Here is a 17,600-nt window from a genome sequence, read left to right on the forward strand (position 1 = left end):
AGAAACAAAGCTGGTGTGTAGACAGGAGGTCTCACTCAAACATAAATTGTAGGCTGATGCGTTTCTGGGTTGCCAGAAACTTCACTGCAGTTCAGTGCAGTAAAAATACTCCTATTAATACTTTCCTTTTCAAAAAGTTGCTCATGTAAATGAAGCTGGTTGCCTCCATGTGTAACAACATGCTTCTTCACAGCGTGTTAAACAGCAACTTCCTGTTTGTATCAAATATCCTCTGGAATAAGACAATTACTTTTATTTATTTTAACATTTCAATAATAAATATTTGTCACTAATTCTATGTTTCTAGATGATTCATATATTAACCGGTTAAAAGATCTTATTTGATTCACTGCTGAACCAGAACTTCAACTTTTTAAATGAAAATATAAATATTGTGTCCAAAGTCAGGCAGCTGGTGCAGATCAAAGGGTTCAAATTTAATATTTTATAAAATAAAGACGTAGACTAAACCAAGTTCTTAAAATGGGGAACTTTTAAGGTGCAACACAAAGTATAATTATTTTAGTCTACATTTGAACTTAAATTACAACAATTTAATGAACTCAGAAATAAAACAGAAAAAAAACAAACTGTACATCATCAGAACATCGTGAGCCGATTTTTAACCAGGGAAAGAGGCAGAACCTGATTTATGTTCAGAAATGTACAAAATTATTTTTTGCAATTTCAGTGAAAAACATCAAAACACAACTTTAAATAAAGTTGTATTTGGTACAACTTTATTTAAAATGTAAAGTTTCAGTTTTTAAATCTTAAACTTTGTGGTTCCCAGATGTGTCTTGAGTTGTCAGTGATCTGCATGTGGAGCAAATGACATCTGACTCAGATTCCTGGTCTGTTGGATCAATGGAAATATTTTGAGGAGTTTCTGATTGATGCTTCTGATCTGAATGAGTCTGTATTGTCTGAAATAAAGACACCACCTGTGTCTCTGACTGTTTTTATTGGAGCATCTTCTTCACAACCTGCAGCTGCGCCTTCACAGAAACACGAGTTTCTAATAAATCAGTAGAAAATACTAGCAGTAATGGATGGATGTTTGACTAAAAAAGCTCAGCTCTTCCTGTCAGATCTGTTGATGTTCCCCGGATCCTGCAGCTCCTCCGTTTGGAGCATCTTGGGATTTATCGGCAGAACCACAACAATACAAACTCGGTCCGTTTTCACAGAGACGACACCAAGACCGGAGAAAACGGACCTGGAAACGTGAAAAGCTGTTATTATCTATCTTATCCCAACAAGATGATTTTATCCCAGGAACGTTTTTCCAGAACCAACATCAGAAGCTTTTCTGACAGTAATTACTAACCTGAGCGAGTTTCCCCTCCACCTTTGAAACCTGATGTTATCTTTGTAAATATATTAATAAATGTTTCCAGAGGTCATGAAAGGTCAACCAGTCAAACCTGCTGTCAATCAACTCCACTACATTTATGCTGCTTTGGCTTCAAAGATTTCAATGAAAGTTTAAAGGTCAAAAGGTCAACCAGCTCCACCCACATCATCCAAATCTATCAAGATTGTTGTCAAACTTTTGTGCCGCTATCATTTTAAATATATTAATAAAAATGTAATCCAATTATTTCGCACCCATTTATATTAAATGCATGGAAGATGGAGGAGCTGGTTGACCTTTCATGACCTCTGGAAACATGTATTTATATGTTTAAAATGATAGTGGCAAAACCAAAAAAAACCTACGACACAAACCAGAAAAACTGTTTGGTTTTGAAAATGTGAGCTTCCCCTGGTTGACCTCTGATGACCTCTGGAGACATTAACATCTTTTATATGATAGCTACACAAACCAGCACAAACATAACATTGACACCAATTTAGTTTGATTTGAGTGATGTGGGCTGGCTGGTTGACCTTTTGACCTTTAAACCTTTATTGACATATTCAAAGCAGCACAAATGAACATTTTTGCCTCCAGTTTGGTTGAAGCTTCTCAGGTTTTCCTGACTTCAGTTTCCCCTGTTGGAGACTCGGCGTCGCAGTTTGTTTGAATCCGTTTACAGACGGATGGATGAATGAATGAATGGATGAACGAACGGCTGATAGGAATGCATGATGGAAGCCGTCACAGATGAAGTTCATGAGTTGGATCCCAGCCGAAGCGGCAGGCGCAGCTGGGTTCTGCTGATGGAGGAAACGTTTCTTCTTCCACACATTCAGACATTTGTGGAGGAGAATAAAACGGTTCGTTGATCCCGACTGAAGCTGCGTCAGATGGAAGCGGACTCAGTTCCCGTTCTGGTTCATCTGCAGATACTCGCTGTGGAGCTTCTCCTGAGCCTCAAACAGCTTCCGCAGCTTCTTGGCTTGGCCTTTGCTCAGCTCCTTTCCTTCAGCGTCATGAGTGGAAAACCCTGAGGGGAGGAAAACGGGAAAGATGCCAAGTTTTCAAAACTGAAAACTGTTCAAAAACATCTTCAAATGGACCCAAAACGTTTTGGCTTCGTTTGGGAGGAGATTGAATGTCCCACTTACCGTCTCGTCAAACCTGGAATATTTGTCTGTTTCCAGGCGAAACATCTCACACGGAGGGACCTTCATCTTGGCCAGTTTCGCCATCTGGAAGAGAGAGAGCAAAGTGATTATTGGGCGAACGAGTCGGCGAATCCAAGCGATTCAAAATGTCTGACGGACCTCCTGCTCCTGCTTCTTCCTGGCAGCTTCCTCCTTCTTCCGCTTCTTCTCCTCCTCCATCTGGGAACGAAGGAAAAGTTTCATCATCAGTTCAAACTGTTGATTGATGGAAGAACTGATTCATGCTTTCATTCTCACTCTGCTGCAGGTCTGGAACGATCTCCACCATTATTATGATAACCATCAACTGATTTAGTAATTGATTAATTGATAACTGGAGCATTAGAGGCTCAAAAAGGCAGTTTCCTGAAAAACAGTCAGGCAGAAACTAAACCAAAACTATAAACAACTTTAAAAACTTTGTCTATAAATTAACCAACACTGATGAAGGCTTTAGCTTTCGCTGGTTCTGTAAAAAGAATCTCATGTTAACCACCTTTTACATTCAATTATTAATCAGTTGATCCAAAACTGAATCACCAGATTATCCCTAATCTGATCCGATGTTCAGCCCAGCAGAAACGTTTCATTTTTAGCTGCAGATTCATTATTTCCTGCAAATGATCACTAAATCAATTATCATGGTTATTATCTGATCATTAAAAAAGGAATTTGTTAGTTTATTTGCATTTTTTAATGTATTTCCAATATTACATTAAAAAGGTGTTTTTATGATTAATCATCTAATAACATAATAATTCATTCAAACCGTCTGACTGCAGATCAATCAATCTATTTATTAAAACAAGTTACTTATTAGTTACGACCCGGTAATAACTAGTTACATTAATTTTTTCTGTACATTTAGGAGTATTTTTTACAGCGCTGTGATTCTCTCTGCTCAGCTTTCGCTTTGCCTTATTTCCAGTCTTCTGTATCTGCAGCTGTCTGGACCGAATGACTTGGTGAGACTTTGAGTTTTTGCAGTGCAGATTATCGCGCCATTCGATACACGAGACGGCGAACATGTAAAAACTTTTATTGTTTTACAAACGTATCAGAGTTGATCAGTGAGCCTCACCTTCTTCTTCTCCTCTCGCTCCCTCAGTAACGTCTCCTTGTCCACCAGCTTCACCACGGTGGGCTGACCTGAAACACATTCTCAGTTTGACCCGAGCCGCTGCGGACTTCCTGTTGGACCCGTTTTTAAAAAGCTGCGTCACCTTCGTGGTCCTCCAGGCGGACGCCCAGCTCCGGCAGCGTGTCGTCCCGGACGGCGTCGCAGAGCCGCAGCAGCGCCGTCACTGGACGGGTCGGGAGAACAGAGTCAGTTCTGGAAGCCCGGACGGGATCCGGAACGTCGGGTTTCGGCCTCACCTTTCTGCTCCCGGGCGATTTTCCGGACGTCCTCTCTGAAGTCGGACAGAACCGCCAGGTAGGGCATCACCGTGCTCTCCAGCTGTAAAGATCGGACCAGAACCGGGTCACTGCACAGGTTTTTCCCAGCTGGGTTCTCCCAACAGATCAGCCGTTCACTCACATCCACAGCTTGTCCTCCGACTGGGAAACCGATGGGATCGGATCCGTCGATGGCTCCGAATATCTGGAGCAGAGCCAGAAGATTGTTGATGCACAAACAGCTTTTAAATCACAAATTAAATGAAGAATTTAAAAAAAAATTTAGTTATTTAAATGGATAATTTTAGTATAATTTATTTATTAGGTAAATTAATTTGAGTTTCTTTTTTAATCCCTTTTTTATTTCTGAAATATTAAGGTTTTAATTAATTACATTAATTAATGTAAACAGATGATTTTAATGGTTTTATTAATGTGAGTAATCAATTTAATAAAATAATTCAACCAATTACTTGACTTAATCCAATTAAATTACATAATTAATTTGTCACTTTATTTCTTAGAAACGAGCTCATTGAACGTCCTTCCTGATTGGTTGACTCCCCGTCTTCCTCCTCCATCATCATCATCACCTTCATCATGGCGGTGAGGTAGGAGGCGATGCTCTCCAGCAGCAGGCGGTTGGGCCTCAGCTTGGCGCTCTTCCTGCTGGCGATGTAGCTGTTGCTGAGGCCGACCAGAAGCCTCATCTCCTCCATGGCGCTGCGAGTGTCCATGTTGTCACACAGCGCCAGGTGAACAGCCCACTTCCTGTCGTAGAAACTGGAACACACACAGGTGCGCTGTTGGTGTGTGTGGAGGCTGAAGCTGCTTCCTGTCCTCTGATGTCTCACCTGCTGTTAAGCTCCGCCTCCTCCGCCTCCCACTTCTCGTAGCGTCCGGTCAGGTCGCTCGGCGCCCGCAGGATGTCTTTGACGTTCAGGAAGAACTCCTGCAGGCGGGAAGAGAACCGGCAGCTTTAGACCCGAGCGAGGCGGCGGGGAGTCGCCCGAGGCGGCGGCGGCACCTACGTTCATGAACTTCTCGTACTGGACGGCCGACTCCATGGTGTTGGCCGAGTAATCCAGCGTGTCTTTCCAGGAATGCATGAGGAAGGCCAGGCGCAGCTGGCGCGCTGCGGGAGGAACGGCTCACGTCAGCAGGGGGCGCCTGCAGGCCGACGCTCGCCCAACAACGCAGGCACACTCACCTGTGTTCTTCGCCAGGGCGTCCTTTATGGTGATGAAGTTTTTCAGAGACTTGGACATCTTGCAGCCGGCGATGGTCAGGTGGCCGGTGTGCAGGAAGTAACGGACCCAACAGTCGTTCTGGAAGAACGCCTGAAGAAAAAACAGCTGGGCTCAAACAGAACCGTCAAACAGAACCGCCAAACAGACCAACCGAGCCAAACAGAACCGCCAAACAGAACCGCCATGATGAGAGATCAGATTAATCTGAATGATTGTCTCATGGCGGCGTATTTGGCCCACTGTAGATAGAAAACAATCAGAAATCAATTCTGACAAAAATTTCAAAAACATTTTCTGGAAGACAATGAAATTTCTGAGTTTCAAAAGTAAAAACAAATTCACTGTTGATGATTTTATGAGTTGAAAAAGTTGAAAATGTTTAACTTTTCAAAATTTCCATGTTTTTTACCTGAAAATATCCAAGATTAATCTCAAAATTTCTGAGTTGTTTTGGCAGAAATTGAGTTCTGTGAAAATTCATTCTAGTAATTAAAGAAATAAATTGTAGCCTGACATATTTTGCAGCTGTAAAACATGCTTTAAGACAAGATGGCCGCCCTGACGTCGCTCTCAATTATGGAAATACAATGAGCACAAAAATGTTAAAAAAGTAAATTTTCCAAAATTTAAATCTTCAGAAATAAAAATTTGATTAATTGATAAAATTGATTTATCGTCCCAACCCCACCAACAGAGTTGGTGTCAGGTTTGGCTGTTTGGAAGCAAAACATAAGCAAGAGAGTGACAGGAAGTGACAGGAAGTGACCTCGGACTGGGCCAGCTCGTTGTCATGATGGGGGAAGCGCAGGTCGAAGCCTCCTCCGTGGATGTCCATGGACTCTCCCAGGATGGAGCCGGCCATGGCTGAACACTCGATGTGCCACCCGGGCCGACCCTGCCGCCGCCGCCGCCACAGGAGGACACAGACTCTCAGTTATTAAAGCGTGGAACATGAGAATCAGGAGGAAAATGGCGGCAGCCGCTCACCTTCCCCCATGGAGAGTCCCAGGACGGCTCGCCGGGCTTCGAGGCTTTCCACAGAGCGAAGTCGTTCTGGGATTTCTTCTCACTCAGTCTGTCTGCTGAGATGCTCAGATCACCTGCAGAGAAGATCGGGACGAAAATGAGGTTCGACGCCTCCTGGTGTTAGCTCCAGGTAAGACGCCTCCTGGTGTTAGCTCCAGGTAAGACGCCTCCTGGTGTTAGCTCCAGGTAAGACGCCTCCTGCCGTACCTTCTCCTTCCTGCAGTGCCTTCTGGTCTCCCACAGCCTCTGGGACCAGCTTGGCGTACGAATGTTGTGGACTGGAATCAAACCTCTGGGTATCGAAGTAGACGGACCCGTTGGACTCGTACCTGCAGACATCCCAGAACCAAACGGATCAGAGGCAGCGGCTGCTGGAGAACCCTTCAGATGGTACTGTCCTCACCCGTAACCATTGGAGACGATTTTCCTCACGAACTCCACGATCTCCGAGACGTACTCACTGACTCGGGTCAGAACGTCGGCAGGCAGAACCTGGGGGGCGTGGAGAGAGAGATGAAGCTCTCGCTCAGCTGATCGGGCGGAGGGGGCGGAGCCTGCAGCTTACGTTCAGGGCCTCCATGTCTCTGTGGAACTCCCCTCCCAGAACTTCGGCAGGACGGAGAAGATGGAGTTCTCTGTGACTTCACTTCCAAACTGCCTGTCCAGCCAGTCGGACAGCAAGTCCTTCGAGTTCTCCAGCAAAACCTGGGAAAATAATTAACACCAAACTCTGTTACAGAGGAACTGGAACAGCAGCAGGATGAGGAGTTCTGCAGCGTTTCGGTCCGCCTGACCTCAGCCAGAGGCTGCAGCACGTCAGCTGCTGCGTTGCTCTCCGTCGCCCCCTGCAGGGGCAGCAGAGCGGCGGCAACGGCGGCATCCAGACGCTCCAACATCTGCTTCTTATCCGGGTCCGTGGTGGAGGCCAGCTGCTCCCGGAACAGCTGCAGGAAGATGGAGGAGGAAACTGATTGCGACCGGACCGGACCGGACCGGACCGGACCGCCATGTCGTTGCTGATCCGATCTCGACCGGCGCATCGGATCCGATCTCTGACTCACCACTCGTGCGTTCAGGACATCCTGCAGGATCTGAGCCGCCTGCGGCCGCTTCTCCCTGTACCGCTCCAGGAGGAAGTTCTGCCGGGCCCGTTTGATGATCTGAACCAGGAGGAGAACCAGATGCCTGGATTATCTGACTGCTACATTTTGTTTGTTAGACACCCGAAAATCAAAACTGCATGAAGCTCATAATTCTGCATTGTTAAAAATAATTGGTTGTTGAAAATCCAGAACATTTCCAGAAACTTTCAAAGATATAATTTGCTGCAGAAACAACTCATTTAATTTGGCTTATTGAGCTGCAACAGTGCAGAACATCACCACGTTTTTACACATTGTTTATTGTTTTTCACTTTGCTGTTAAGAAAAAATGACTGATGAGACGTTCCAGTTTACCTGCAGCATGTAGGACCGTTTCAAACCTTCAGAACCTTCAGAACCTTCCAGAACCGCTGGATTCTCACCTTGTCGTCGATGTCTGTGATGTTCATGCAGTAGAGGACGTCATACTTAAAGTAATCCCTCAGGATCCGCCGCAGGATGTCAAAGGAGATGTAGGACCTGCAACAGAGGCGGAGCGGCTGGTCAGGACGGAGAGGTTCTGGCCTGGTTCTGGGTTTCTGGTTCTGACCCGGTTACCTGGCATGTCCCATGTGTGAGGCGTCATAAACGGTGGGGCCGCAGCAGTACCATGTCACCTTGTTGCCCTTCTGGGGAACAAACGGCTCCTGGAACAACGAGACGGCGATTAAACAGAACCGGCTGAGGCTGCGGTGTACTGCAGGGCTCAGCGATCGGACCAGCCTGGTTTCTGCTCTATATGAGGTTTTCTACAGTAAAACTTCACAGCTTTGCAGGTGAGTTTTAGATTTATTGACCTTTAGCAGCAGACAGACTAATTCAAGTGTTGCTGTGTTAAACAGTTTGGCACCCTGAGCTCCCCCCCAGCGCCGCCTCTGCTCCTTATTGTTTAGTTTCTAACATGTGAATTGGTCTATAGATCATATTCTGCCTGATCAGGTGAACATGCAGGTGTTTTAGCACCTTAAAGTGCAGCAGCAGCTGCTGGGTTCTGCAGCAGCTGCTGGGTTCTGCAGCAGCTGCTGGGTTCTGCAGCAGCTGGGTTCTGCAGCAGCTGCTGGGTTCTGCAGCAGCTGCTGGGTTCTGCAGCAGCTGCTGGGTTCTGCAGCCCAGAGTTGCCGGTTCTACGCCGTACCTTGGTTCTGGTCAGGCTGTTGTAGAGCCGCAGCTGAGGAACTTCTGTTCCCGCCGGTGGCGACCATGGAGGCTGGACCCGTTTCCCCTTCACTGGAATGAAACCAGAAACTGGTGACATTCACACCAAGGAGACAAACATGACAAAACTTCAGCTTGTTTTTACTCAAGTGAAAATAAAATCTCACCGTCCAGAAATGACTGAAGAGCAAAAAAGTGACTTGAGTTCTGAATAACTGATCAAAACATCATTTAATATATAAATATGGGCATAATTAGAGACCGAAATATAAAGTTATATGGAAATGTTGCATTTTAAAGACCAAAAGGAAAATAATTCAGATGAATGTCATAAATATAAATAAATTTCTTTGAATATGAAATTTAACAAAAACTAACAAGAGCAGAAATACATCATGATAAAATTACTAATGCAGAAGAAATTTACTTGTAGCAAAATCCTCCTAAATGTCCTTTTTTTTCTTTAAGTTACTCAAATATAACTCAGGAATATAAATCTGGTTTCTCGTGTTAAAAAGCAGAAAATATTCTAAAGATTATAAAAAAGGTTGATTCCTGTTTCATCCAAATATTTAACTTCAAAAAAGATTTTATTGTTTCAGTTTAAAGACATTTAGATGAAATATCTGCAAAACGGGAAGATGAAAGTTTTGACAGCAAAATTAAAACTTTCAGGAAGATTCAGAAAGTTTTGGAAAAATAAATAGATTTTTATTGAATAGATTATTGGTGACAATCTGTTCAATCTAATTCTACACCTTGAATTTCTAAATGCACTTTCTGAACCATTTTGAAGGTTTGTTCTAGTTTATTTATCAGTTTCTTTGTTATTATTTTATATTGGCTGTTATTCTCCAAACTGCCTGAAAAGATTAAAGTTGTTTCGATACATTTACCAAACTGGTGGAGCTGTTGGTGTGTTTCAGTGAGCTGGTGCAGAGATGCAGGGACAGGAACCACTGGGTAACGGTGCCATGGTGATTTTTACATTTTCTGATTGGCTATGCCTTGAATTGTTTCTTAATACAAATTATTCTATCATTCATAGAGACATTCTACTGATGCATTAAAGATTTATTTATTTTTAGAGATTTTCACAGCAGCTGCTGAAGCTTTGTAAACAGAAAAAGCAGAAAAAGCTGAAAGAAAAGTTTCCGGAAAGGACGGATGATCTGGTAGAACAACATGCAGTGAGAGGACAAACAGAGGCAGCAGCTGTGATGTTTCTGGGGCTGCAGGTGTTCCTGACCCTGAGCTGTTTGAGCAGCGATAAGCCGCTGCGCCGCAGAGCGCCACCCACAGGCCAAAGCTCTAGCTGAAACACTCCAGAGGAACTGTGGGTTCATGGTTCTCTGAAGAAACCTGCTTCACGTCAACTGTCTACTCACTGCTGCCGTCTGCACTCAGGTCCTGCTGCAGGGCGGAAATGTGTCTGTACCAGCGCAGAGCGTGGACGTGCTGCGGGGCGGGGGGGCGGGGGAGGAGCCTAAAGGCTCTCAGGTCGGCCTGGGAGGGGCCGAAGCCCGCCAGGTAGCTGCGTGAGCTCAGGTAGTCGTTGAGGGCCGCCATCAGCGCGGCCTCCTCGTTAATCTGCAGCAAGGAGCCAAACTCAAAGGCTGCAGAAACAAGAGGGCAGACGTTAGCAGCCGAGCAGCTGCCACTGTCCTCATCCTCTGGAGAGAAAAAAATCAGAGCAAAACCTCTGATCAAATCCTCATTTCCTCACAGAAAACCATCCAGCAAGCAGCTAAAGTCATCCTGATCAATGCTTTTCAGGACTTTAGAGAGATTTACTGCAGAAAATGTAGAAAATACGGGGCAAATCATCTTCATGAGGGAACGACATTCGTCTGGCGATATTTTCCATAAAAGAGGAGAATTAAAACCCTGAAATATGACCTGAGTGGAAACCGGTTTAAGACCTGGGTTTAACTACTGCAAACCATCTGCTGATTCCCAAACATAACCAGGATCAAATAAAGGAGCTAATCAGAAAACTCACAAAACAAAAAGATGATGCATTCACAAAGAAAACAGGAAAGAGAAATTCAAGACAGGAAAAGGAGCAGATGAGGATTCAACACCAGAACAAAATGAAAGAGAAACCATGCATGAAGATGAAGGATGAAAATGGGGAAAAAATATTTCACATCATGCAGATTGCAGAATATAATATATTTAAAGGATGAAACAAACCTTTTGATATATATAATATGACATACAGGGTATGTTTTATTAATTGATCTCATGATTAATGTCAGGTAAATTAAAAAGGAAAGCTGTGAACATAATAAATAAAAACATATTCATATGCATGAGCTTCAGTTTAAATGCCCAATTCATTTAAATGATTTCTGTCAGAATAACATGATAGATTTTGGTTTTAAGAAACACTTTATTTAGTTTAATAATTATGCCGAACTGAACATATTCAGATATTGCTAAATTATATTCCTTTATTCATTTCTTTGTTTTACAAAACATAAACACTGAAATAAAAAGTCTTGAATGATCGTTTCTTAAACAGAGTTCCGCTGATTTAGCCGAGCCGCTCGCTAACAGAGCTAACAGAGGCTAATTTAGCCTGACAGCCCCTGAAACATTAAACCGGCCTGCCTCTGCTTCCTACCGGCCTCGTGTCTGAGGAAACAGCGGTGATAATAACAGGTAATAGGCGGTAAAAACTGTACCTGTCTCCGGTGAGCTCGACATGGCCACAGGTCTCAATGAGATGCTGATGCAACAATAACCGGACCGGAAGCAGAAACAGGAATTAATGTGTCAGAACACCGGCAGCGGGGGACACTAATGACTGTCGGACTCACCAACACATGTGTCGCAACAGGTGTTTTTCAGGATAAAATATTTTTTAGTAATTTTTAAAAAGTTCAGTAATTTTATTCAAACAGTGCAACATAATTAATGAATTGGCAAATTAAAGACAGTGACGCATTTCATATGTCTATTTCTGATTATTCTGGCTAACAGATAATAGAAAATCATATATAATCGTATTTTATTTTATTATACGTATCACAACATGCAATATATGTACAGTTGTTCCACTTTATATGAGAATTTTTGCATTTTGGATGCTTTCCAATGTTTGATTTCTCCTTCTTGCAGAGATCTTTAATTAAAAAAAAACCTCAAAGGCTGTAAAGTGAGTATTTTGGTTTTTGGAACTAGTCCATCATCTAGGTTCAGCTTTTTTTAAAATTATTTTTAATACCGGATGCCAGTTTATCTTTCCACCTTTACCTTCCACTCAGCTTTTTAGTATGTCTACATGCAGGCCTGAGTCACTATCACCACAATTCTGCCATGTCACGTATAAAACATGCTGAGTTTCTGTGTCAAAAATAACTTTTAATTGTCTTATGTTGTATTTAGATTTTTTTTAAATGCTAGTTTTGTGTTTTCATCGATGAGAACTGCTTGAAGTGAAAAATTACTGAGGGAATCTGTTTAAAATGAAATTTTGAACCCATGTGCGCAGAAAACACGGAAACTCCACAAGGACGAAGCGGTCAGAAAAAGAAGCGGTATCGGACTGCATCCGCCAGAGGGCAGCACAGCCACGTCTTGAAGGGGAAGAAGAAGACTGAAAAGACGCGGAAGTTTGTTTGTTTTTGTAAAATCTGATGTGAAAGTGCAGAAAACTGAGGTTGAATGTGAACGGTCGGCTGAAAAGGGAATTATTGTTTTAGTTTGAGTTGAAATGTCGAACTTTAAGGAATCAATCGATGCTTTAAGTCGCGTTTATGAGCGATATACGGAGTTTGTTCGGAAGAATCCTGCAGCCACCGCTCAGCTGGAGAACACGGTCCGAACCTTGTCCTACCTGATCGCAGGTGAGTCCAGATCCATGAAGCATCCGCACCCCGAACATCCAGCTGCATGAAGCACCCGCAGCTCCATGAAGCACCCGCAGCTCCATGAACATCACACAGTAGCAAAGGACTGTACAGAGGAATGAAAATTATAAATGGTTTCTCATTTGTAAATGGTCTTTGTTTTGATGCCGCTGAATATTAATTATCAGTGGCAGATTTATTATAATGATAATGAGATTATTTCACCGTCCATCATCTCTGACATGGGGATATTTAGTTGACATCCATAAAGAAGATTTAACAAAAATAATTTTTTAAATAAAGCAACAACTTTGTAAAGTTGAACTAATAAAAGCATTAAACCATCATTAAGATGCTTATTTAAATTTAGAGGACGCATTTGCTGGTGAGCAGGAAGAAGATTCCCAAAAAAGGGCAAAATGAGTTTTGAGGAACTTTGCAGACTCCAAGCAAACTGCTGAACATCACCTGAATGCACCATCACTAATGTGAAGCATGGTGGTGACAGCATCATGTGGGAAGCTGGACGGCTCTAAACCAGAACAATCCTGTAAGAAAACCCACAGAACAACCAAAACCGGGGTCAAGGTTCAGCTTCCAGCAGGACTAGCAGCCTGAGGTATTATGGGATGTCTCGGATCAAAGCGGAGTCTCATCACGGCCAGAGAAAACCGGAAGAATTCAGGCTGAGGAGGGAACGGACATGTTGGTTCAGGACAATCGTCGGTTCTTCTCCGTCTCTCGGCTCCGTGGGAAAAAGTTTCATGTCTGCAGGAAGTAAAATGTTGCTGCTTTCATTTCAGGGCGCTTCGCTGACTCTCATGAGATTTCTGAGCTTGGTGAGTAAAGTTGTGCTGCAGCCGTCTCTGACACACCAACACCTCAGGGGACCGCTCTGACCTCTGACCTCAAACGGGCACTTCATTCATTTCTTCTGAGTGGAATCACATGTATCCGCCGCTGCTTGTTTTCCACAAGCATTTTCCAAATTTGCTCCTTTAAACTGGATTTTAATTTGTGGAAAACAAATTGAACCTGAAGAAGATGATTCAAATGTTATTTTTCTTCTTCTTTGAATTCTGAACCAATCATAAACCTCGTTTACGTCAGACTCAGATTTCTGTAAGATGAATTCGCCCCTGATTGGTCGGACAGTTTTTTCTCTACAATCTTTGCTTCCTGTCGTATTTTCAGTCTATTCTGCCTCCAACCTGCTGGTCCTGTTCAACGACAGCATCCTGCGGAAAGGCCTGCGATGCGCCTTCTCGGCGGTGAGCTTGGCTGTAATTCATCTTCCTGCAGAGTTTCATCACTTCCTGACATTCAGGCCCATTAAGATGCAACTTCTGCTGCTGCCTGTCCAGCCTCTCTCCCAGCAGAGACTCCTCACCTGGCTGTCGGTCCTGGAGTACGTGGAGGTTTTCCTGGAGATGGGAGCCGGGAAGCTGTGGGGGGAGGCGGGCCGCTGGCTGGTCATCACACTCATTCAGATTTTCAAGTAAAACTTCTTTATTTCCCTATCAGCATTAAAACTATGAAAATGTTGAAAAGATTCCTGTAAATTTTACTGTAATCAGGAGGCAGGAAGTTTATAAAGATGACGAAAAATTGGTATTTTTAATTAAAAAATAAAACTATAGTAAAAATTCTAAATGAAAATAAAAACAGAATCTGTTAATGAAATGACATTACGGAGCCTGAGGGGCCGATGATGATCTATTATGTAAACAGTCACTAATGTCAATTTAAAATTTCAAATATATACAACTTTAAACTGTTTATTATTATTATCTTTTAGTGCAAAAACCTGAAAATCAGTTTATTCACTGTGTTTTTATGTCTAACAGCTTTTTAAATCATTCAGACCAAAACAAAAGAGACTCAGTAGATAATTTTATTAACTGAGAAAAAGTCCAAATAGTTTGGATGTTTTTTTTTCTTTCCTACCAAAAGTTTCTGTTTTTATCGTATGTTTGTGGTTCATTTTGATCCTAGAGAAAAAGACATAAAACTTCAGAAATTAGAAAATAACATTCATGGAAAAACCTCACATGACTTCATATAACAGCAGAAAGTAGAAAAAAGATTCACCGTTGATCCATTACTGAGACGAAACGCAGAAGAAAACAGAATCGTTCATTCATGAGGCCTCCGCAGGAAACAAGCTTTTCCCTATAAAAACAAATCTAATAAATAATAAAATGGTACTAAAAAAAAGAAAATAAAATTGCCATTTTTGCATAAAACTTTGTAAAATAATAAACAAATTGAAATTAATTTAATAAAAATAAGTTGGGCTTTTTAAAATAAAAAAATACAATAAGTAAAACAAAATAATAAAATTATTTTTTTATACAAGAAAATCAAATAGTAATAAATAAGTAAAAGATCATTTGCATTTTTTAAAATATAAAATAATGAAAATAAATAAAGATAATGGGCATTTTCTATATAAAAATAAAATACTAATAAATAAATAAAACTTAATAAAGAATGTTGTCATGTTGCTCTTAAAGCTGCAGTACTTCTGTTCCAGAGCTGCTTTTCGTCTCGTTCTTCTCCTGCTGTACAAATCCGGCCTGCAGACTTCACCTCCCATAATCCCCCTGGACAGAGGGTCCGAATACGTCTCTGAAGGTCAGATTCATTTACATTTTTATAACTGCTTATTTAAAACCAGAAAAGATTCTGTGGTTCTGTGAGTTTTTATCCTTTGTCGTTTTGTAATCATTTTGAAATGAGCAGGACTGAGAGCACAGCCCAGAGGGACTCCTGCAGAGTAAATGTTGTCTGAACCAGGTGTTTTCCTCCACAGACGACCTCAACGACCAGGATGATGCCTGCTTTGTGGGTCAAAGGTCAGGCCGTGTGATCAGACCTCTGGGCAGCGGTGAGAAACTTTTAACCAATAAAATCCAATAAAAACGCCGTAAAGATAAAAATGATCCCCATGTTGGGATCTTTAGGTTTCCTGTTTTCCGGCGTCTTCTCTGTGATTTTTTTTATTTCTGCCACTTTGTTTAGTTGTTTTTCATCCCATAATAGTTCAGTACAACCTTAGCTGTTGCTTCTGTAACTACAGAATAAGATGAAAAGTAATCTGGAAAAGTTTCCTGGTTGTCATATTATTATTAACCAAATAAATTTTAATTATTAACCAAACTCCCCAGAAAAGGAGGGAATCACCATGGAAACCAGCAGTGTGTCTTTCTCATAATTTCGGGTTCAGGTTTAAATGTGTCACAACAGGAATCAGCCGTTTCAGACTAAAGGAAAGTTTCAGCACAGATTTCAGTGACGTGTGAAATGTGCCGTGTTGTAGCTCCGCCCCTGCAGAGCCGGCTGTGGGGCGCGGCGGCGAGGAAGAGGAGGAGCAGCCTGAAGGAGAGCCGCCCGCCGACACAGCTCAGCTTCCAGGAGACGCTGGCCGAGTCGGTTTACATCAGCCGGCCGCTGGTTCACCGTATCCTTCCACCGACTGAAAATAGATCCCGTTTGAGGCTGCACCGCTCCACTGCACCACTAGAGGGAGCTGAACGGTTCAGCTGGTTCCAGCTGAAGTTTATGTGAATCAGTTATGGAGAAGGATCCTCCATGTCTGTCATCCTTCCACCAGATTATACCACCTGAATTATTATTATCATTCAGTCAGAAGTAGCTGCTGTTTTCCTTGAGTTTTCCGGATGACAGTTCTGTGTCTCGGAGTTTGTGGGAAGCGGTCGTGGAAGCCGTGGCTCGTCTCTGCCGCCCTGGAGCTTTCCAGGTAAACAAACTGCTCCAATAACTTCCTCCTGGCTGACGCTAGTCTAGAGGATAGTCCTGGATGCTGCTGTTTATTTAATGTTTCTCTTAATTCATATTTTTAGGCTTTTTGTTCTTATTTCTTCATGTGGATTTGATCAAATCTTTCAGAAAACAGGATTTCATCTTCAATAAGGCGAAAAACAGAAAAATTAAATGAGATAATTGTTTTTTTTTTTTTTTTGTTTAAATATTTTTATCGGTAATCAAAGCTCAAACTGATTTATCCTGAGATAAATCCTCAGCTCTGCATCAGCTGAGGCCATAAAGTTTGAAGACAAAAATTAAATGAACAGGAATCTGGGTTAAAGCAATTTGCAACTAAACTGAACAAAGGACTGGAAAAAATACAGTAAAAAAATTCCAAACTACTTTTCATAACATTTTTTTAAACATACATTTTGGGCCTGATTTAGTTCCGTAGCAGTGAGTTTGCCTCCCTGCAGGATGGCAGAGTGACTCACCCTCCTGTGGTTTCTGCAGCTTCGCCGTCCTCAGCGACGCCAAGCTGGAGAACCGATGGGAGAAAGCCGAGATGAGGAGGCGGGCCTTCCTGTTGTGCTACTACCTGCTGCGCTCGCCATTCTACGACAAGTTCTCCGAGTGAGTCAAACGTCCAGGCGAGCTGTGGACCCGACTAGATTAGTGAAAATCAACACTGCAGTTAAAAAAAGTGCTGAGATGCAAAGAAAATCCACAATTCAGTTTATCATAAAATAATTTTTCCTCAGTGAAGTGAAAATCTGGTTGGTTTGTCTGCAGGGAGAAGATCGTTTTCCTGCTCAGACTTCTGGCGGATCACGTTCCGGGAATCGGACTCGTTGCGCGTAAGTACCGCAGTCGGGTCACGAAGACACTTCAGCGTTTTCCATCGAAGTGACTAAAAGTGGGAGGACGAGGGTCAGACTGAGGATGTTTGGTTGAAATGACAAAAGTCATAAAATTAGAAGAATAAAGACTCAATAGTCAGAAGGAAGTTTAAATTGACTCTTCAAACTGGTTTTGATGAGTGAAGCTTGTCGGGTCATTGGATCGTTTCAGTTCTGCTGCTAAAGGATGAATCATGTGGTTAAACTTTCGCCAAACATTCTTTTTATTATTCTTTGCACTGGGGATAAAATGACTACTTTCTACCAATATTACAACTTTAATCTGGTAACATTATGAGTTTATTCTCATATTACAAACTTTCGTCTTTGTCCTGTAAGTTTATTCTCGTATTTGTTGGCTGAGCATGTTGGACGGGATGCTGTGGTGACACCAGATGGATCCTGGTTTCTGCTCTTTGGGTCGTTTTGCTGCAGACGTCTGAACTGGTCTCTGCGTGTTTCAGGCCCTCTGATGGAATACCTCCCCACCTGGCAGAAGATCTACTTCTACAACTGGGGATAAACGTCCGTGGATCCGACTGGAAGCTG

At 42.5% G+C, this 17,600-nt stretch overlaps 2 protein-coding genes across 3 annotated transcripts in view; one reads left to right on the forward strand and one right to left on the reverse strand.

The window, feature by feature from the left end:
- Positions 1–539: 539 nt before the first annotated feature.
- LOC129355527 (cysteine--tRNA ligase, cytoplasmic-like) lies at positions 540–11,273 on the reverse strand. The gene is given in 24 exon segments (XM_055025125.1): positions 540–2,393; positions 2,511–2,598; positions 2,674–2,733; positions 3,635–3,702; positions 3,777–3,857; positions 3,931–4,012; positions 4,094–4,156; positions 4,545–4,734; positions 4,806–4,903; positions 4,983–5,086; positions 5,162–5,291; positions 5,968–6,096; positions 6,189–6,301; positions 6,435–6,556; positions 6,631–6,719; positions 6,793–6,827; positions 6,830–6,932; positions 7,022–7,171; positions 7,289–7,387; positions 7,753–7,849; positions 7,928–8,016; positions 8,505–8,596; positions 9,913–10,197; positions 11,215–11,273. Coding segments are annotated over 24 exon segments (2,517 nt in total). The 5' UTR covers positions 11,237–11,273; the 3' UTR covers positions 540–2,265.
- Positions 11,274–12,209: 936 nt separating this feature from the next.
- Positions 12,210–17,600, forward strand: part of LOC129355537 (peroxisomal membrane protein PEX16-like) — a 5,683-nt gene continuing 292 nt past the window's right edge. Inside the window, exons 1-11 of one of the 2 annotated variants that reach the window (XM_055025141.1) lie at positions 12,210–12,378; positions 13,185–13,220; positions 13,576–13,652; positions 13,746–13,879; positions 14,918–15,018; positions 15,197–15,271; positions 15,704–15,844; positions 16,072–16,144; positions 16,666–16,785; positions 16,945–17,009; positions 17,516–17,600. The exon at positions 17,516–17,600 is cut by the window's right edge and continues 292 nt beyond it. In XM_055025141.1, coding sequence (XP_054881116.1) covers positions 12,246–12,378; positions 13,185–13,220; positions 13,576–13,652; positions 13,746–13,879; positions 14,918–15,018; positions 15,197–15,271; positions 15,704–15,844; positions 16,072–16,144; positions 16,666–16,785; positions 16,945–17,009; positions 17,516–17,574 — 1,014 coding nt within the window. In that variant the 5' untranslated portion in view covers positions 12,210–12,245 and the 3' untranslated portion in view covers positions 17,575–17,600. Of the gene's footprint in view, positions 12,379–13,184; positions 13,221–13,575; positions 13,880–14,917; positions 15,019–15,196; positions 15,272–15,703; positions 15,845–16,071; positions 16,145–16,665; positions 16,786–16,944; positions 17,010–17,515 lie in introns of both variants that reach the window. The other variant, XM_055025140.1, reaches the window with a different exon arrangement.

This window comes from Poeciliopsis prolifica, unplaced genomic scaffold (assembly GCF_027474105.1).
Source record: "Poeciliopsis prolifica strain line A6 unplaced genomic scaffold, Auburn_PproV2 SCAFFOLD137, whole genome shotgun sequence".
Lineage (NCBI taxonomy): Eukaryota > Metazoa > Chordata > Actinopteri > Cyprinodontiformes > Poeciliidae > Poeciliopsis > Poeciliopsis prolifica.